General features: G+C 38.7%; 1 protein-coding gene across 2 annotated transcripts in view; it reads right to left on the bottom strand.

Annotated features, from left to right (window-relative positions):
- The window catches only part of CHN1 (chimerin 1), a 124,877-nt gene that overhangs the window by 85,750 nt on the left and 16,680 nt on the right, over positions 1 to 22,447 (bottom strand). Inside the window, exons 2-3 of one of the 2 annotated variants that reach the window (XM_067549214.1) lie at positions 10,729 to 10,767; positions 5,508 to 5,563 (exon numbers count right to left, since the gene is read on the bottom strand). In XM_067549214.1, coding sequence (XP_067405315.1) covers positions 5,508 to 5,563; positions 10,729 to 10,767 — 95 coding nt within the window. Of the gene's footprint in view, positions 1 to 5,507; positions 5,564 to 10,728; positions 10,768 to 22,447 lie in introns of those variants that run through there. The other variant, XM_067549215.1, reaches the window with a different exon arrangement.

Genomic DNA, 22,447 nt, shown 5'->3' with positions numbered 1-22,447 from the left:
CCCCCCACGCAGGTGAGGGTCCTAGCCAACAGGCTACAGGGTATTCTGGGATGGTTCTCTCTCAGTCCCTTCTATTGAAGCTGTACCACTTTCTATAAAATACCTGAATAATCATTGGGCCAGAAAGAGAATGTGAGAATGATTTTATAGGTTCTATGCCTGAAATTAAATGCCTTTTTCAATGTGCTGTAAATTCCAGATTTTTTTTTTCTGTTTGACCAGAATGGAATTTTTTTTTTATTATTATTATTTTTTGGAACTACCAGTGAACTGAAAAATCAGTTATTCACACAGTTCTAATTTGTAGTCAGCATTTGCCCACAGTTACTACTCTGTGGTATGAGAGAGAGCACACTTTCCCCTGTTCTTATAATAGGAAATAACAGTGGTACTTTTGTGGTATTTGTTGTCTATTATTATTATTTGTACCACAGAAGTGACCACAGAGCCCAGGAAGGATCCAGGCCCCATTGTGTAAGGCACTGTAACACAAAAGTCAACATGGTCCTGCTCTGGTTTGTTTCTAATTTTTTTTCTAAACTATGGTGTATGGCTAATAAAACTGAAGTGGGTGAGTAGATAAATGGTGTAGACTTGGCGTGCGCCTCACACTTGACTGAGTCATTCTGAATGTCCTCATTTACCACCACTGTGGCACTTGGGAAGTCACTCAGGGTGAAGCTCATTCATATGAGATCAAATTTAACAACAACTTACATTAAATACCCCCATTCAATGTTATCAAATGCTCCTTAGCTACCCACAAAGTCTGCTTTGACAAGGGTATTTAGAGATGCTGCTCAATCAGGCTTGCTAGCAATTAGCACTAGATCAAGATGGAGTTTTATTATAAGACGAAAAAGGGCAGGGATTTTAATTAACTCAATCATTTGGTTGGCTTGATCTCCTTTCACATATGATTATTTTAAATTCATTGTGAGGTGCCCTGCTGTGACAACCGGGGATGCCCTAGGGATAGATTCTAACTATACATATATATTCATGTGCGCACAAACGTGCACATGCCCACGGCCCAGAGAGGCAACCACAATGTGCTTTGAACAATGTGGCTGCATTTTATATGTAATCAGAATATGAATCTGACGTAGAATTCAAAGATCCCTAAATATTTACAGCACTGACTCACAATGCTATTTTCACTCAAAATGTTATAGTGTTAACTGCCTCAGCTGGGCTGCACCCTCACATTAAAAAAAAGAAGGGCCTGATTCTCCAGTCCTTTATATTAGCTTTACTCCAGTGTAAACCTTTAACCTCAGCAGAGCTAGAGTATTTTAGAACCATTTTCAAATTACTGGATTATTTGGTTGTAATGTTTCTCTACATTATCTCTTGTAGCAGCATGTGTCTTTGCGCCTTAAGTAAACATTATTTATGGTGTGATTTCCAATTACTCTGACAAGTACTTTTTTCTTTAATCATCATTCCTGCTTATATTTCAACAAAAGGAATAAAATAATTAATACCACCAAGTAACATATTACTCCTAACCTCTGATATTCTTTGGACTAGGATTCTCTTCCTAATATTTATAAAATTACTTATACAGCAGGACTATTCAATTACTTAGAAAAAGATTCTGCTCTCCACCGCTTCACTCAAGGCTGCTAATAGAAACCCAACTGAGAAAGAGCAGATCACAAAGCTCAGCACTAGTAGGAGGGTCTTAGACCACAGAGAAAGGTTAAACACGTTTCTACTCACTGAATATATTTTCACTCCAACCTTGGCTCAGCTCTAGAATATGTTCAGTATTTATAATGAAAAACATTGTTTATAGGCAAGACACTGAAATCAACCCCCTTCCCAAAAAAGGGTAAAAATACACATTGATGCTACATTATCGTTATTTCAATTTTACTGTTATGATGTAAAAATATCCTTCAAGGTATTCATTGTTTTGACCTTCTGATTTGAGAAACAGGTTTTTTAAAATGTAACATTTCCATTTTAAAAAAATACCTTAACCTTTACACTCAGCAGCTATCTACTTGCAAGAAATTGTATCCTGACCAAATCCGCTTTGTTCAGCTCTCAACTCCCACGTGATTCCTAAAAATTGCAGATATGCTTTTCTTATCCCATACTAAAATGTTCTTGAGTAAGACTGTGCCCTACTCTACAATTTACATTTTGGGACAAAACGATTTAAACACCATTCTAGAGTCACACTTGCTTCTTCGTCCCTCCTGTCTGATGACACACACACACTTAAAAATTCGAACTCGGTTATGGAATAAGATAGTATAGTTTTATACATGCACTAAATATGCACACCAGATTGCTGAAATCAAGAAAAAAAGTACTCAGCGAAGTTTGGTGTTATGAATGTTCACAAGTGCTTGTACAAACCCTTATCTCTGTTGAGCCTGAAAGACTTTACAGGATTAGACCTGGAGACCTTACTAGGTACTATATAGTAAGCCAATATACCTTCCAGAGCTTGAATCATTAACTCAGGGTGATCACTGCTCAGCTCCAGCATAAATATATATATATATATAGAGAGAGAGAGACACACACACACACACACCCCTCCAGCCCTTGGGATGAGAAAATTATGGAAGTAAAGGTAAATTGTAACTGAAGTGCCAGCATCTGGATGCTTGTAGTTATCCCCAGTATGAACTGGCCTGATCTTGTCTAATTTTAAAAATAATGCAAGTGCAGATCTGGTTCTTATTTGAATGAATGACCAGCTGGTGTTCTACGCTTGTTTCATCACTGCAAAGGAAACAGAAGCTCAAAATGTTTATCTACATTATATGACTTTATATCTTTCTTGTCTTGCCTTTGTACTCTAGTGGTATATTGCTAATGTTATAAAAGAGATCTTCATATGACTCCTGCTCATGTTCTCTCATTTCTGAGGACATTAATGACTAACAAAAATACCTGGCCTGCGCTGTGCTTCTGATAGATCTGTAAAGCTAAACAAGGCTAGAACTCCTCAGTACTCTTATAGGTAGCGCTCCACCATGGGAAAAACAGTCCTTGAAACATACAAACTACAATCATTATTTTATCTCTTATAAGGCCTCTCCATGCAGTTCTGGTTGCACTATTCCTCCATATTTTATATTTCTCTGTTGATTTAGTCTCTTTTAAGAAGGGACGTTCATTCTGAAAGCTATATCAATAGTAAAGTTGAGACTCTGACTACACAAATTTTAGGAATGTAAAGTTAAGATTCCCATACTGTCTAGGTACCTGAGTGGCACCCATTACCACAGTAGCCGAACACCTTTGTGTACATGCATTACAATATGGTCTTTCGTTACATCAACAAACAATGCTGGGCAATATGAGATACAGTTCATCAAAATAAATAAATGTAACAGTCTATGCTGTTAACCTGCCAAGAGTGCTTTATACACTTAAATGTATACAAACTGGATGCATTTCACCCAACACTGAAACATAGGCACCTTTGAAGAGGAAAGCAGCAGTTGTTTATCAGCACCTAGCAATAGCATACAACAGTGTGGGGCATAGAGTACAAATAAAAGCACCATACCCAAATAAATGTGTGTAATTTTGAGTCAGAGTATAGCACCTTGCACTTGAACCCCACATTTCATTGACTGCACTCCCAGTGTCCTGCCATACTGCCAGATTGCCCTGGAGTGCTATTCCCTTTCTAACAAGCATTTTCTGGTGCACAAATATTGTCACTGCAAAGAAGAGTGGGCAGAAATGGGGTGTCTGTGGGCTACATACACCTTGGCAGCTTTTGCTGCAGCAGCAAATATCTTTCCTCTCTAGCAGAACTGGTGAGAAAGGGAGAAGAAGCAGAGAAAATGCAGGGAAGGAAATTAAAAGGTAAATATTGAGGAAAAGTGACGCTCCATCTTAAGGGGTCATTTTGTGGGTCTGTGTCACACCCTGCAGTGGTAGGGGATTGTAAGGCATACAGCAGTGCATCCAGGCCAAAGCACTTGAGCACATTATTAGTGGCAGTGTGCAGTCCCATTGAAATCATGGTAAAATTCCCATTGACTTCAATAGGGCCAGAGTTCCACACAACAGGAAGCAGTTCTAATGAGGGTTATTTTGGTTTGTGGATACTGCATACTTATGTAATAAAAAATCCTATTGTGCTGAATACATGGAAGAGAAAAATACAAAGGTTGCAATGGAAATAAAAACTCTGAATGTCATTATTTCTGTGTGACTAAAATATCAACTGCAATATTAATGAGTAAGGTTTCTGCACCAAAACAACTTAGATGATGTTTCCTTGTTAGGACACTCATTAACAGCACAAAACATTTCTTAAAACTAGTTTTTCTTGCTTAGATATGTTTCACACAAAATTAGTCTGTCATGATTGATCAAGATATAGCTACAAGAAAGAGTGATCAACTATAGCAGAACACCTAATAAAAAATGCAAACCTAGAAGATCAGGGTGTTTTCATTAAAATTAAGCATTTCACTCCCATTAAATCTCTTTTTTATCCTAGAAGTTGACAGACTATTTGGAAGAACGGCAAATGGGCATCTGACAGAGAGAACAGAGTGTACTGTGTAATTCAGTAAAGTAATCCTCTTTGTGATCTAAGCTGTAAATTATCCCCTTACAGTACTATGCACCACTATATTTAATGCTATGTCAACATGACAAACGCATTCCAGAGATAAATTTCCTTCTTCTTGTTGCACGATAAAAAAGTTGCAATAAAATTTGAACAATTCAATCATTTTCAATAGTTTAGTATGAGCAGTGTTTTGTAATATCATTTAACAAATCAAACCCAACATTTCAGCATTCTTAAAATTGATATAGATGTTTCCCAAGTTCCTAGATGTCATGATGGGATAGAGATGCATAAAACTATTGATGTGTGTCAATTAAAACTCTACTATATTTTAATCTACAATTTCAAATCAGTTATGAAAAGTGCTGATCTTACAATCTGAGCTGACTCCCTACACACATGTATTTCCATACGCTTCAACAGGATTCCACAACGGCAGCATCAGGGCTTTACCCTCACTTTCTGTGTGTTTTAGCTAGTATTGCTAGTAACACTTCAGGTGATTGGGATGAGAGGAGGAGTTCACTGTTCTTTCATTTTATTCATAGTGTGCATTTAACAGCACTTTACATGGGGACAGTCTTGGTATTTGCCCTGCAGTCAGTTTCCCGTTTGTGGGGTCTTTCATACGAAAGAGGGGACAGACAAATATTTTTAAAAAATAGAAAAGTGGAACTGTAAAAAAAAAAAAAACATTAAAGTTACCACGTGTTCTCAGGGAAGTAAGTACCTGAAGGTACCTGAAGGTCTTTTTAACTCATTTTAAATTAACCAGATTTCCAGTTGATGCTGCCTCTTTTACATCAGAAAAAACAATATATTCAAGTTGCTCTATCCATAAATTCCCATGTCTCCCATGTAGCAGTTGATCGGAATGTATGGTGTAAGTATGGATTTGGAGTTAGTTAGTGAACAATGTAAAGCTTTGGATCGTTATGATACCCACCTCAAAAGTACAGGTAATCCTTCTAGGATGGGGAGCTTCCTGTTGCAACTGATACACTGAGAGAAGGCAGAAGTTAAATATATTTCAGTTTTCTGCTTAACACAGAACTGTTTTTGTTAAATTAGGCATTTTTTAACATTACATTTAGAAGTAAAATACTTGCTGCAAGATTTTGTTCAGGGGGATACATATGCCAAGACATTATAATTGATTCACAACTAATCAGAAACTATTCACTATTAGAATTCATTTAACTAATTAACTACTATGTAACAACTGGGCAAGGTGGAGAAAAAAGCTAGATTCAGGCAGAAAAGAACAGACGTGAAGATCAATGCAAATGTCATTTTACAATACATCAAAAACACGTTGGTTCTAGAACTCTGTTCTTCAGCAAGATGATTCAAGTCAGTCCTGCAAGGCACTGACCACATCCTGCAAGCCTCTGCTCACCTTCAACTCCCACTGATTTCATTTGGGACTGAAACTGTTCAGGACCTTGCAGAAGAAACTCAGAGCTTTGTAGAATCAGGCCCTCTGTCTCCATGACTGCTCACTAACTAACCTTTCTGAGCAAACAAAATGTCATTTGTGGCTCTGAATCTATGGTCACTCAGAGGGCAGTGTTCAATAGTTAAAGGCCAAAACGTAACCTATTTTAAAACAGTGATATTTTCCAAAAACACAAGATCTATTTGTGTTATCTTTTATAAATTGAACCTCACCAAGACCAAAGCATTTTTAAAAGTAAATTGTAAATTTATGATAGTACCATGCTACTGTGCTGTAAGGGAGGGACATTCAGCTCCTTCTTCTGAAGTAGTTTGATTTAGCAAATCACCTGAAAAATGAGGCTGTTGATACTTATTTTATCTTTACAATAATTTGGATCTGATTAGATTTCTGTCTGATATAGACATTGAGAGATGTAATCCCTTAAAATTAAATTAGCTTTCAATCAATATTACTAGCAAATGACTGGTAACGTGCCATCACTTCTTTCACATAACACGCACACATGAGTTTATCCAGTGAGATTTTATTTCATAGTGCTTGGCATTTGACTATAACTATTTTTCTGACACTCATACTTCATTAAAATGCTAAGAATATAAGAATCAGAATGGAGAAAATGGCTAAGTGCTAGATGACAATTAAATATTCACACTAGAGATCCTTATTCCAAAGTGAAAAAAAGCAACGTTTTTACCTTCGATTTCATTAAAATCTATTTCACCACTTTTTAAAAGACCGTTTCTCATAGATATTAAAAAGGTGATGTTTGCAAGAGATGTAAAATAACAAAGTAATGTAAAATTAGCAAATTTTCATTGGAAGAACAGCATGAACATTTATTTCCCCCAGGATGGACTACTTCCAGTTTCCAGTATAAAAATCATGTTCTATGCCACAAATGAAGAAATTATTCCCCTATCCAAATCTGATACTTGTGGAGAACTAGCTCAGATTTTATATGCAAAAATTCACAAAGAATGGATCATTTTAGATTTGAAGATGTGTAATGGATAGTCACAAGTGACATGCTTTGTAGAGCACTAAAAAATTCAAGCTAATAATTTCTCACTAATCATCATCATCAACATTAGAAAGATTTTCTAAAGATTTTCCTTAAACACTGAGCCTTTTATTCTTTGCAGTTCAGGAATACAGTGTGTGGCCTGTCAAGTTATAAAATGTGCTTTGTATACTTTTCCTCTAACTGCTGCCTGAGGACCAAGCTATTGGCTGCTATTTCCTTGCTACTACTCTTGCTGGTGAACTCAAACAAGACTTTCCTATTCATCCATCAAGAGAGACAGCAACACAAGCAAATAATATGACTGTGTGCACTTAATTCTAATTATGGAAAATTATGAAAAACATAAGTTGTATTCCTTCAGCTACTGGGCAAGCTGCCAATGAGGCTTTGGTATTGTAAAGGTTGGACACCCCATTATCGATTATGACGTAAAATAAAATGAACAAAAAGCCAGAGTTCACTGAGTTCACAGAAGGTACAGTACTGTGATTTATTATTAATATTTGCAACCGAAAGCAAAACCTACAGAACTTGGTGACAAATGCTAGGTGAATGGCTGTTATGATTAATGATGTTTAATATTAAAGCTACAGTGTGCTCCAATTTTATTCTTTAACCATCATCTACAAGGCAAACGCCTGCTTCAAGTCACTTTATGTGTAAATGTCTTTATATTAAGTGACTGGCTTGACATATGGCAAGCCATTGATGTAATAAGTTATGATTCAAAAGCCACACACAGCGATTGCTACTAGGTTCACATGCAAACTAAGGCTCCAACCACTGCAATTACACGACAGCAGTTGCAATGGTCGGAGATTGTTACTTACATTCAACTCCTTCACATTCAACCATCTAACAAGAAAACCAAAGATAGCTGGGGAAAAATCTTCAGCATTTCTCCCTCTCCTCACTGCTTATTTTTCATTCATTTCAATTAGTTTAAAATACATTTTCAAAGGTTCTGGAGTTGCTAAAATTTTAGCAGTGTTGCCAACTCTCATGAATTTATCATGAGTCTCACAGTATTAGGTGTTGTACTTAAAGACCCAGTGCCTGGAAACTAGTGATTACATAAGAATCTCAGCTTTTTTTTTTTTTTTTTTTTTAAATATACATTTCTAGTCTTCATGGCGGCAGAGAAAAGCTTGAAACTATTACTTGAGTTCATCTTAAATGCTCAGAAACCAGAAGGCAAATAAAAAGAAACCAACACTAAAGTTTTGGGTTTTTTTGAGGCCTGACTCATGATTTTTGAATGTTTGGGGTTGGCAATGATGTTTACACAATGATGTTGGAACAGAAGAATCCAATCTTTGCAGGACTCATGGAAACTGAAAGTGACTATTTCAGAAGAAATGGAAGTTTTATGCATCTAGAATATATACTGTAGATAAGAATCCTGCATTAGCAAAGGTGTGAACTAGATGATCCAAAAGGCCTTCACCTCCTTTCATTTCTATTATACGTTTTCAGTTGATAAGAGTTTTTTAATCCATTCTCTGTAAACTTTTGTAAACATCTTACACTTCAAAAATATGCTTATACATTTTTTCATCAAAGGTTTAACACAAACTTAAAACCTTGAACTCAGCAGAAAAATAGATTCCATGATGTGCAATCATTTTGAAATAAATGTATTCTCTTGGATGCTGGATCGTAAGTCCCAACTTACAAAGTGTGGCAAATTGCCAGCTCTGCTGTCTTGGGTCCCGCACTCTGCCTTCTCGTGGAGGATCAGGGCACCACCTGTTGCCCCTGTTTCTGGGCGTTGGCCACCCCAATAGTGCCCGGTGGGGTAAATGGGGAGGGAGAAGGGACCCGGGCCCACACTCTAATCCAGGTCCTATCCCAGGGGCCCTATGAATAGCAGCTATGAGCTGCTGACAGTGCTTGTGACTGCAGTTCTTTCCCCTGGGTTACTTCCCCCTCTCTGTTCTCAGTACCTTTCTCCTGGCTCTTCTCTGATCCTCTGGTCAACTGCAGCACTCCTCCAACACTACTGCCAACTCTCCTCTCTCCGGATGGAGCAGGGGTTTTTAATCAGGTCTCTGGCTGGGCCTTAATTGGCCTCAGGTGATCCTAATCGACCTATACTATCCCCTGCTCAGTCCACAGGGAACAAGGCTTTGAACATTCCAGGGCTAATATATCTCTGTTCTATCACCCTCCTGCTGCCTTCCGACCCTGCTATCTCACAAGAGATTAATTCTTTCATTATGTTAAATGGTGCTTTCATGTCTCTTTGGCAGTGCTGGCCCATTGGGGGCCCTAAGCAGAAATATTCCCCCTTCTCCCTCCTAAATACATACTAATCATTAACAGGGGGCCCCCTGGAGTTAGTTAGGGCCCTAAGCAATTGTTTAGTCTGCTTATGTCTAGCGCTAGCTCTGGTCTTTGGGCATGATGTAAGGACATCAACCCTCAAAAATATGTCAGAAAATGTAGCATTAGTGGGTTGGGCATTTTAAAAATAGTTGTGTGTGTGACGTGTGGCGCCACACACACACACTGAAAATCTGCTGTTAAATGAAGGCTGATTCTTCCTCCTGCTCCCTCGCAGCCTCACCAAGTGCAGTGCCTCCATCTTATAGATACAGTCAAGGAAGTGGAAGTTACAGGTGTGGCATCCTAACAGCCATTTCACTTTTCCTTTTCCAATGCATCTCTTCTCTTGTTCATTTCAGGGCAGGTCTACACTAGAAGTGCTACATCAGTGCAGCTGTGCTTCTGTAGTGTGTCTGAAGACGCTGAATGCCAACATGGGAGCGCTTTCCTGTTGGCATAATTACTCCACCGCTGAGAGAGCTGGAAGTTATGTTGGCAGGAGACACTCTCCTGCTGACATAGCGCCAGTGTGGACAGCGCTTAGGTTGCTGTAACTTGCATTGCTTGGGTGTCTTTTTCACACCCCTGAGCAACGTAAGTTAGATTGACTTAAGCAGTAGAGTAGACCTGCCCTCAGTCTCTTTCAGCCTCTGCTACATGTGGAGAAAGGTCATTCTGTTTTGAGGAGGATTTAGATCTTTCTAAATCTGATTTCATTCCCATTAGGAAAAGAGCCCCAAAAATTCAAAATTGTCCTTGAAAGGGAATGGAGCCTTGGCTCTGGGGCAGACAGGCTTTGGGGCAGGCCTATGGAAGCTCTAAAGTTCCTCTCCCAGAGCTGCCTGCATAGCTGGGTTCCAGCAAAACTTTGGTAAAATGGATCTTTCTTCAATAAATGTCCTGATTTTGCTGAATCAGCAAATTCAGACTAAATAACTTTTCCAGCTAGCTCTAGTCTCAACTCCAGTGATGTACATGATTAAGGCAAATGGATCTTAATATGTTCCCATATGATATCAGGTTTTTAAATGCAAGATTCCAGATCACTAAAGCGCCACTACAGTAGGTCATGCCTGTGCAAGTAGTCTCATTGACATTAATGGGAACACTCATGTGAGCAAGGTTTACAGAATCCAATCCCAGGAACTGTACAGATGCACTTGGCCTTTGGCATCAAAGGAGTGCAAGTGTCTCCAAATGACAACATTCCCTGCTATGGGTTATTCTTCATATTAATGCACATTTCTTGAGCACGTATCTTGATAAAAATTGATATTTCAATTGTTTTAAAAGCACTAGAAATTAACCTTTTTTTGTATCAACATCTTAAAAAAAATCTGTTTGAATACTTACAGTAAGATTTCCAAATAGGTGGTCGGTATTCATCAGTATCTGAAAGAATAATGACACATCTAAATACACTATTAAAAACATTCCTGCAGAAGCATTAGTAAATTCTGTAAGATAACCATACAAAATCTAGCCGTAATATATGCTAGTACTACTGGCATTTTAAAAGCTACACAAAGGGAGGTGTAAAAAAATAAAGGAAAGTGCTAACTAAGAGTTTTCTCTTCTTTACTTAGAAATTTGTAAAGGTATTTTTCAAAACACGGTGGAAGAAGAGCAATAGAATACCACTTGGCAAGATGGCCAACTTACACAGAACCCTATTGTTACTATAAACAGAAGTCCAAAATTGGGAAGAAAAAGCATAATGCTCTCTTTAAATATGCTTTTTAAAAAAGTTTGTACTAGAAAGTAATTTTTCCTTATAAAGATACTCAAGTTAAGGTCAGATTCATCAACTTTCATTGCACCTATTAATAACCCAGCCTTTCTCCGAGGCCTATAGGAATTGGGTACACCTCTTTACATAGTTTGTGAACTCTCTAATGGAGTTCAGTGTATTCTATGTTTGTTTTAGAACATGGTGTCACAACAGGGCTCACAAACTATGTAAAGGGATACTACCCAATTCCTATATGCTGCATGCCTCCACTGAAATCAGTGGCCAAACTCCTAGCAGGATCAGGCTCTAAATCTGTGAAAGCAAGAGAACTAGAAGGTATCAATCTATTTAAGAAGAAGCAATGTTGTGACCATTCCACTGAGAGCTCTTTTCTTTTTCAAATTTACAAATTACATTGATTTCAGCTAAGCCTTGATCTGCAATCTGGTACACTTCAAAGCATATAAGTAATACTGAAGAAGCTGCCCAAAAAATGCATTCCTTTTATACTGCGTACAAGCTCCACGTAGTAAAAATGATCAGATACCATAATAATACCATATTAGCTTGTCTCCAAATGGAAATCTTGCAAACCTCAAACTTTAATTCTTGTCATGTACTTTGGAGTTTGCCATAAAAATAAATTGGTTTTCTAGGGTCTGTCTTGTGACTTGCTGACAATTAATCAGATGTTTTACGTTACAATGCTCTGTGATAAAAATAGGGCAAGATTCTGGCCCTCACTGCAGCTGCTTTGTGCCAGTCCACTGGTTCCTCTCCTCTTGTCAGGTGCCGCCTAACTTTGATTTTGATCCTTTGAGCTACTGATCCTACAAGATGATGAGCTACATCACCTCCCATTGCAGTTGATGGGAGTCAGTGGCACTTTGCATGTTGCAGGATCTGAAACACAACCACACTTGGGAGTTGGATAGCCAGAATCTTCTGCTACACCACAACCTCTGGTAGGCAAATATCTGCTGTCTGATGCATCAAACGTACCCCTTATTTTCTGACTATCAGCTTGAAGACACAAACAGAAGATGTTTGTCTAAACGATATGCTCTAGTTCAAACTGGAATTAATTCAGGGAAGTCCTATGGCCTGTTTTATTCAGGTCAGACTACAGCACCACAATGGTCCATTTTGGCTTTATAAACTATGGAACTGACTACCTTTGAGACCTCTTCTTTGAGCCTTGTAGTGACAGACACCTGCCCTGTGGCATCATCCATCCACTTTTCAGGGATTTCACCACTGAATTTGAGGTTGGGAAAGTCTTTAACTTGAATACCTTTAGGATATGGAACTTAATTCTGGTGGATATTTACTTCAACCCACCCCTCCCCTTTCACAAACATTTGTAAACACTTCTAATTCAGGAATGTTTTCTATTTTCATTCCTGTCAACTATGGGTGGTACTGCACCTTACATCATATTTGTATTAGCTGTCATTTTGTTTGGCTTTTTATTATCTGTCTTGTGATGTTTTAATTGCTACATATGAGTATCATATATTAATTGCTTGTATAATGCCTCAAGTGGCTTGGTATGAGGAGCTTTATATATTATTATTATTATTATTAAGTGAGCATCTGGGTCAGATAAATGGATCCCCAAAATCTGATTATCCAAATCGTCAAAAGATAATGCAGATATGCCACCATCTTGTGGTTGCCTGCCAAGTGTCTTATAACAGTATGGATGTTTTCAGCTGTCCATCCTATGCTGTGTCAGTGAATACATTAAGGGTTATCCATTCCTACTTTTTATTTTATTTTATTTTAAAGAAAAGCAGTGTTAGAGGACACATGCTAGGAGCACTGGAACATGATCCTTCAGCACTATACACTATGTCACATGGAAAATGACAAAACCTGTGTCTAAAAATAATGGGTCCTTATTCACTGAAGAATATTGCTACACTATTAGCTGGCTTTTTGTTTACTGTTGTTGCTTTATAAATAACATTTCCATCAGTATGATTTACAAATAAATGACAAGTAAAGGACATCATCCCCAATATTAATAATAACAACACAATATGAGCTGACTATTATGAAAATACAAATATCTAGGCTGTCTAACCCATTTTTGAAGCGACAACAATTATGTTATCATTACAACTAAGGGCATTAGATTTACAAAACTGAGAAGCAACGACATTTTTGCCTATACAAAAAAATCTTGTTAAGTCAAACAAGAACAGAGGTAACTTTCATATAGCAACAATTTATAAAACTCAGAAATTGGAAGGAATGATTTATGTTCTGCAGCTGTGCACAAGTATTTTATTTAAAAATCTGTCAACATACTTTACTGCCTTAACACCGCTAGAATACCCTGAGACCATTCCACATTCGGGAATGAAAAACAAAAGGTCATTTCTATTATAATTTTAAAAAATGTTATCCGATATAAAATAGTGTAGCAGCAAGCACAGCACAATGACACTAGTGAAGGAGAGGTTTTGTAGCATCCATTTGTATCTGTAACAGAGTGCTGTTGATGTTAGCACATGATAAAAATTACTCTGCTACCTAACGATAAAAAGATAAGGTTCAAACATTACATGCAACTATTAAAATATATTTTAAAAAATTATTGATATAGATCAAATTTTCAAATGTGGTCAGTATTTTGGGGTGCACACTTTGTGAGGAGACTGGATTTTCATAGGGTAGGTGCTTTTTCTTTAAGGTGTCCTAGTTGGGCATCCAAAAATTAAGGCACCCAGATCACTAATCACTTTGAAAATTTAGGCCAGACATGGTCTTTTTCTTTAAGACACAATTCAAAGACAGAGAAATACAGTGCACTGTAAAACTGACCCAAAATATAAGTTCCCACCAACACAACAGGGCTTTTTAATTAATTATGTAAATTGTACTCAGTCTCTCTCAGGTTTTCTATAGCACCCATCAGTGCAATGTTTGAGCTCTGCTCTAATGTTCTCATAATAAGATCAAACCATTTTCTGCAAGTTGTACATTGTTTTACCTCTACTGTATTTTTAGTTAATTTATATTTAATTCATCTGAATATTGAACCTGGTGCTGCAAACACTTACTACTGGGTGTAGTCCTATAGATGACAATTTGTCTGCTCATAAATTGCTACTCTCATTAGTGAGAGCTTTTAGGATCAGGCACATTTCAATAAATTTGCCACTTCAACCTGAGCTGGGATAACGTGATAGGCACAGTATTTAGTTACTGTAACATAAGGGGCAAGAAGTCTTGTTTTTAAAATGGCAATGCTAAAGAAAAAGATTAATAAATTTCCCTCTCCCAGTCAGTGACAATTTTTGACAATACAGCTCTGATGAAGAAGAAAGAAAAAGAAAAGGGGATGTGTGAAGGACAGGTTATTCCTTGAAGTACAATACTGGGATTTCTGACATTTGCCAGCCTAGGACAGCTCAGTAAGAAACAGTTGTTTTTCCAAAACCTGCACTAACTTTTTAGCTCCCAAAGATCCCTGTTATACATATTTATAAGGTTAAATAAAGAGAAGAACATCATTTTACACTGATGTAGCACTTTTCTTTCCACTGAGATCCAAAGAAATGTATAAAGTAAGGGTAAAATAGTGCAGGATATTTTCACGTATTAAAAGCATGGATATCAGGAAAAGGCCACTGTCCATAGTTCTTGTATCCTGCAGTGAGTTCCTGCTATGTTGGACCAAGAGCAGAATCAGACCTGTCCTGGAGATGAGTGCCTCAGCACAGACCAGCAGAAGTATATGTGCCATGACAGAGAAGAGAGGTCCTGGTTCCACCCACTCATTCAAAAGTGAGTGCAATTTCTACCCACAATTCAAATCTTAACTAGAGGAACACAGGGCCCTGAGCAGCAGCAGCAGAGGCTCCACCCATTCCCACACATCATGAAGTCACACAGTGTGACAGATCATGCATTAGCCTTCTCAATGACAGGGGCAATGCCACCAGAATTTGCCTACTCATCTCCCTTAACTGGGCAAGGGAACCTTGGGCTCCCCACGGTCCCCCAGACAATTCCCAATCCTCCCTCCCTCTGTTTCTTCACAGACAGCACTCTATTTTCTTCTTCTCCAGCTCCTGGCCTCCTTGCGAGCTCACCAGTTTTCACTCTCACAGCAGAGACCCACCATCCTCACCCCATGCTAACTTTTAGTTCTGCTCCCCAAGTTAGCCCCATCCTAGCTCCACTGCAACCTGCCTACCCCCTCACCGAACACGTTCAACATGTAAATCCCACCTTCTCATATCTCCTCAACCATCCCTCGTTATCTGGCTAAACGCATTCTCAAGTCTCTCAGAGGTTCAGCTGTCCTCTCTTTTCCTCCTAGACCTGGAGATGTGGGTGGAAGATTTGCCAATCTATGGTAGGCTGACAGGCTCTATCCACATAAATGACAAGGGCAGAATTTCCACACTGGGAAAGGAGTATGTGAAGAAAACTGTACGTGTCCTTCCCTAGGCTAGAGGACCATTTTGCCCCCTTAATAAGGAAGAATTCTTTCATAATGTGATGGAGCTGAGGAAGGCATCAAACTAAAATAACAAAGGTCATTAGAAGTCTAATGGTAGCCAAGAAAGTATAAGCTGATGCTGAAATCTGAAAAACACGCTAGCATTCAGAGAATGGACTCCAGTTAGAGGGAGCTATTTATGAGAAATTCATATATAGATTACAAAATGGAACAAGAATATTTCAGGTCCTTAGGCATATAAATGGCTAATTCTGACATTTAAATGTAGTGTCTCCTTTGTTCTTTTCCTTCTTTCTTCCTTCATTCACACGTTCTCATTATCTCTTTAGATAAAGCTGATCTAACTTTAATGCTTGCAAAATGAACAGTTTAATCATATATATTAAAGCTGTTTTATCATTGCCTCAAACTGTTGAGACTGCAAGTCTCTGTGTATCCCTTTTATAGAAAGAGTAAAATGTTTATGTATATTTAGAAGGAGAAACCATTTCACCACCTCAGTGAAGTTCAGCCAGCTCTGGGCTGGAACAATAGCTGCTTAAACATGCATGGCAACACATACAACAATTTAGGACAGTAAGTGATGTATGTAATATCCAACTAAAACCAAATTTAATATAGGTAGGCAGAATATAATTATCCTGACTAAATTCTAATTTGGATAAACCCATATTACTGTAGGGACTTCATTCAGTTTTACTTTTAATAGATGTCATCTCCAGCAGCAGAGTGCTCTATAACATTATGCTGGAGGAATGGCTTAAAACTGACTGTTACAATAATGCTACCAACTAGGTACCAACAAATCCCCCCAAACTTTGCTTTTCTAAATTGAAATCCAGACCAGGTCTTAACTTCCTAACTTTGTGGACCAACCCAGGTTATACCCAGATAAACTGAATGGAAAATGGTTAGGAAACAAGAATCCAATTTAAGTATTTCTGAATGGACAATTCATTAAAAAGTTAGTTTCTTAAAAATTAAAGACAAAAGGATGGTTTGACTCTTAGATTAGGAGAGATGTTAGGAAGTTTAAAACATTTCTTTCTGTGCTATGATTAGTTCACTGGCCAACAAGCACTGACAATATCTTAAATGCCCTTGGCTTCTTTGTCTTGCTTCAGGTTGCAACACAGCATTTCAAAATGTAACTGCTGCAGAATGGAGGAACATAAAGCTCACATGCCCATTTGTTGACCCATGCAATGTTTACCATGGAACTCTATATGCTTTCAGAAAAATATTAGGTTTACATGCAGAAAAGGGCCACGCATTTTTCACTGCCTATTATGTATATGCAGGACTTTTGCCAAGAACCAGGGCCAGTGAGTCACCAAAGACAACCACACAACAGCCTAATAAGACACTTCTACAATAATGCTGGTAATCCTTGCATGAACAAGTTCTCCCTTAAGAATGACAGGTGTTTCCTACTGCAAGAAGGGAGAAGAGAAAGACCATGCATTTGAGGCATAATCAAGTATTATTCTTTTTCTGTTTTTAGAGTAAGAGTGCCAACAGCATCTCAAAGATGGAACTCAACCTGTCAGGAAATGTTTTCAATTGCAGGAGTGAGCAGTCAGGGCCTCTTAATTCCCAGACCAAAAAAATAAAAAATGAAGTTAAAGTTTGTACACAGCAAACATTAATAAAATATATTGATCTATGGCCTCTACTTTCGAAGTAGACATGAAAATAGTTTCTCTCAGGCTCGTGTCAATAGTCTGTGATCTCTTAGCTATTCTGAGAGAACTGATAAGTTAAAATAAGGTATCCTGTCTGCATGAGGTGATGGATGGAGACAGGTTCTTGGTGCAAAGGGTAATAAGCCCTTGATCCATAGCATGAAGACCTGCCTAAACCAAGAAAGATGAGCTCTCCAGCAGGGAGTCTTTTGATTGTACTCCAGCCAAATCTGGAACCAGTACATTTAAGAAGTTCATTTCAGCCTAGCATATGCTTGGCTAGCAAAATGAAAGCCCTTTTTAATTTTTCTGACTCTTAATTTTTTCCCCAAGGAGCAAGGATCTCTTTGGCATGAGGTCTCTCTACCTCCATGGCTTTTCACAGGGGCACATGAATATGAAGAGGTAAATGGTCCTTTGACTCAGTAATGCCAGATCTTTTCCTTCCAGTAGCGCAGAGATGACAAATAAATTCTGTAAGAAACTCAGGTTTCTGTTATACAATGTTAAGAACCTTAAGACTATTCTTTTATACATTCCCTTTTATCTCAGCAATTATTATATGGCTTTGTTAGTAAAGAAATTCCCATTTTATTTAGAATTTGAAATACATTAAACACATTCTTAATACAAAATTAATATTGGTATTTTAATCCACGAAAGCAAGGATATTAAGTATTGTGGCCCCTGTTGGCACATGCAGTAATTGTTATCATGGTACCATGATATCTCCTTTACTATAAGAAGGTATCTTGGGTTTTGTAGGTATGTGGGGCAGTGAATGTTGAGTTTTTATGGTGTCCACTGTAAAACCAGTATGTACGATGTTACAGTGTTGGAGTTGCTCAGGAGTCATAGCTAATTTTTCTGGATTTCATTCAATTAGTAGCTAACACTTAACATTGCTTTAACGTTGTTCTTTGCATGTAATTTCCTTGTGTTAAAAAAATAGGCACAAAGGTAGGGAGATCACACATTTAAAAAGCTTGCTGAAGCATCAACACAGTTCCTTGAGTATCCAGGTACCCTAGATAAACAAAGAAGAGCCTCAAATCAAAGCAACATGCGTCTCAGTGCATCTCCAGACAGAGGCACAAATATTTGTCTGACCATCACACATATATATGAAACCACTCATGCATTCATTTTAATGTCTAAATATTGACGTGCAAGAGTAAGTATCTGAATACACATATTAGATGTGCATGGAAGGCTAAATTGTTCTACTCCAGTAAAGGGTTTACTGTGCAGGGAGGGGCAGAATGCAGAGAGGCTACAACAGGGGGCATTTCACTCCCTGCGCCTGCAAAACACATATCTACAGCACAGCGGTGGGGAGGGTGTTCTGGTATAAACAGGGAAGTGGTGTGGTATGGCCAGTAAGTATATAACTATACTATATGATCAACCAAACCGCTACATAAACACGCATGGGTTCAGTGGCTACAGGGGGAGGATATGGTCACCTACGACTCATCTCCACACAAACTCTTTTGCCTCTGTCCTTGGCTCTCGTTAGCAACACTTTGCACTTGTACAGCATCTTTCATAAATACTGTACATCTACGCCAGGCTTGGACTTTGAAAATTAAACCATGTTTAAGTTATCTGAGCAATAAAGCAACACCAGTTGAATGGATTCTCTTCAAATGTCTCCTACAAATTCATATGTGGGATGAGCATAAGAATATAATGCAATTTTGGGGAAAGTTATGAGCCAGTAAAACAGGATCATAGAATAAAAGTGGCCTTCCAGCTATAACATGGCTCTAAATCATATATACTGCATATCAGTATGTTTTAAAGGGGTCAAAACTCAGCTGTTTTTCTTCAATGACACAGTTTACATCCTCACAAGTGTATCCTAGTTATTACTTTTCTGAACAAATGTTGTTAGCTTTCTAAGATGGAATATTGCAGTAAATATAGGTAACAGAAAGCAACAGTGAGCTAAATGCATGAAGCCTAATGGGGCTATTTCCATTTCCCAACTAATCTGCTGCTCTGCTTGAAAGAGAAAAGAAACAGCTCTTACATATACTGAACAGAAATGAGGTGGCTTAAAGAAGGCCACGCATTACATTACTGAATCAAGCTTTAAGAAAAAATAACAACACTACTCCAATATCAGCTTCTTTATAGGCCTGATCCAAGACCCAGTGAGTTCAAGGGAAAGCCTTCCACTGGGTTTACAGTGAATCCTGATCCTGTGGGGGTGTTGAATGTGCTCAGTTCCCACTGAAGACAACTGGAGAGTTGGTGTACAGCTCCTCCTAGGGTCAGCCTACTATTACTATTTGTCCAATGAACAACAGAGAAGGAATATCTTTAATGCTTTCTCACATACCATGCCGCTACAGTAAATGAATTTGCTTTGTACATTAATAGATCAGATTGCAGTAGTTTCCAAATTTTCATTCTTGATTTCATCAAAACAATGGGAACAGAGAATCAAGTAGCTATGATCAGCTATTTTGCAGATGTTGATACTTTCCCTTCCCAACACTAGATATATAATGATAGCTGATTAGAGGAGTATTTGATATGTGGAAAAAGGGTTGAAATATTTATTATATCAAGAAATTACTAGAGACAGTCTCAATACCAAAGAAATTAGAATTAATTTTATTTCCAGTCTAATAAGAACTGGATTTTATACAGATTAGGATTGTCTTTCCCCCTGCAATGCAGCTGCAATGAAAACACTGCACATAAAAACACAGCTGTCCAACTATTTTTAAAATGTTTTCAAAACCTCTAAAAATGGCTGCTGCAAGTGTAAAAGTAAATTTGAAACAGAGGTGAAAAGATGACAAGTGCCATCTTGTGGACATTTGATGTACATAGAATTTAATTTTGCTCTCAATTTACAGCGCTGCAGGATTTGCAATGGTTGTACAGCAGCTGAGCAGTTTAAAAATTGTATTCAACTTGTGATTTACTGCTAGTGCATCTACAGAGCATTTAGCAATGGCTAGGCCAGGAGCAGCACTCGAAGCGTACCAAATATATCAAACACAGTTGTGCCTCTTACACTGCCCTCCCTTCTTCCCCCACCTGTTTTCATATGCTTAGACTGTAAGCTCTTTGGGGCGGGGACGGTCTTTACTACAATGTCCAGCACAGTGGGGCTACAACCCATACCTAGGGCCTCTGAATGTTACCTCAATACAAATAAGACTCAGGTTTTATACCCTCAACCAAAGGCATATTGTATTACATGTTATCTGTACTGCAGTATTCCCTAGAGCCCCTGATCAGAGCTAGGGCTCCACTATGACAGGATGTGCACAACTACACAGCAAAAAGATGGTCCATGCTTCAAAGTTTACAGTCTAAGTAAAATATCAGAGACAACAGATGGACGCAGAGAGGGGGAGCACAAAAAATGTCTGCAATAAGTAGATCAGCAACACTATTGAAACGACATGGGTTACGCCACTGTTGTCTGTAATTCCAAACTGATATTGAAAGAAGTCTTTTGCAGCCCCGCTCTGTGAAGTCAAAAGGATCAACAGCAGTCTATATGGTGCATTAAATCAGCAAGCAAACCTGTTTGATGGTGGTAGTCGATGTGTTTAAGTTTCTGGCATGTGAGGTCTTCAAAGGATTGAAGTAACACAAGGAAAAACAACATCATTTAAACATGAAGAACATGGTGAGCAGATTTTCAAACCAACAAGCTGGGATGCCTTTCAGTGGGGGTAACACGGGGGGGCAGTTTTGGTAGGGATTAAAGAGGTTGTGCTTGGCAGAGCTTTGGCAGATGAAAGCAGAAGTTTGCATGTTTAAGCTGCTCCTTCCACATAGTACCCTCTCTTCCCTTATCTTTTAAAACTGAAGTCCAGGATGGGTTACAGTAAAGAAAACACCATTTACCCCTCTGCATTCCCTTTACTGTTTGACCCAGGCACAAATCCTTCACTTTATTTTGGTCCTCATGTGTCCAGCATTATTAACATGTTTCCCTGCTCAGAGACCTCACTTGTTTCTTTTGTTCCATTCCTCCTTGGTTTAGGGTGGTTTGTCCCTGACCTATGCATGCTTAGCTGACCCACTGTCAACTTCACCACCTCTTCTGACCAGTGACTCCTTCAAGTGGTCAGAGTCTGAAGAGGTTTGTATGAAGACAAGATACTTTTTTTTTTTTTTTTATTAATACAACCAACTGGGAAGTTGGAACAGGTTCTGAAAACAGACACGTTCTAGATACATGGTCTGAAGTACAACTGAAGAAGAAATACAAGGGAATGTGTTATAAATGTGTTTTAGACAGAATGAATTCTTTCCTCTTGGAGGAAAGGCAAATTTGTCCAGCCAAGATCCACAAGAGACCTTAAAAGAAAAAGCTTTCAAACATTCCCAAAATGTAATCCCTCCAACCCTGGCTCCACAATCAACTTCACTGAATCGGATGAAGGCATGTTTTATTACAGGTGGGTTTGTTTGCTTTTTTTAACCTACATGAAGTAGTTAAGGTTTTTTGCCTTCACTACCAAAGAGGTGGAGGGTTGTTGTTTTGGAGGGAGAGGGTTGAACAGTGAGATAACCCACATGCATTCACTATCCTGTCATAAAATCCAAATAAAGACAAAGCACCATAGTTTTCCCAACAATAAACTAGGAGAGGTGAACAACGAATGTGGCTATAGCATTGTCCTCAGGTGCAGAAGAAGATTTTCCCCCATTGGGCACTGGTGGCAGCTTGGGGGTGTGTCTACACTGCAATTAGACACCCATGGCTGGCCTGTGCTAGCTGCCTCCTTGCGGGTCTCAGGCTGCGGGGCTGTGTCATTTCAGGGCAGACTCCCAGGCTTGGTCTGCAGCCTGGGCTCTAGGACCTTATGAGGTAGGAGGGTCCCAGAGCTAAGGCTGCAGCCTGTGCCCAGAAGTCTATAAGTGCAAAGAAACAGTCCCGCTGAGCCCCGGGAGCCCAAGTCAGCTGGCACGGGCCAGCGGCGGATTTTTCTTTGCAGTGCAGATACACCCTTAGTCTCTCCAGTTCCTTGCCCGTGGCACACAACTGTTTGGCTATAACTACACTACAGTTTAAGTGGACACAGATTATGTCGCGCAGGGGTGTGAATTAGCCACCCCCACCCGAGCGACACGATTTATGCCGATTTAAATGCCTGTGTGTACAGTGCTATGTTGCGGGCTGGAGTAATTAAGCCA

The sequence above is a fragment of the Emydura macquarii genome, unplaced genomic scaffold (assembly GCF_026122565.2).
Source record: "Emydura macquarii macquarii isolate MOO-44397 ecotype Brisbane River unplaced genomic scaffold, CSIRO-AGI_Emac_v2 contig_1253, whole genome shotgun sequence".
Lineage (NCBI taxonomy): Eukaryota > Metazoa > Chordata > Testudines > Chelidae > Emydura > Emydura macquarii.
The sequence above is the reverse complement of the archived record's forward strand: the minus strand, read 5'-3'. Positions and strand labels throughout refer to the sequence as shown.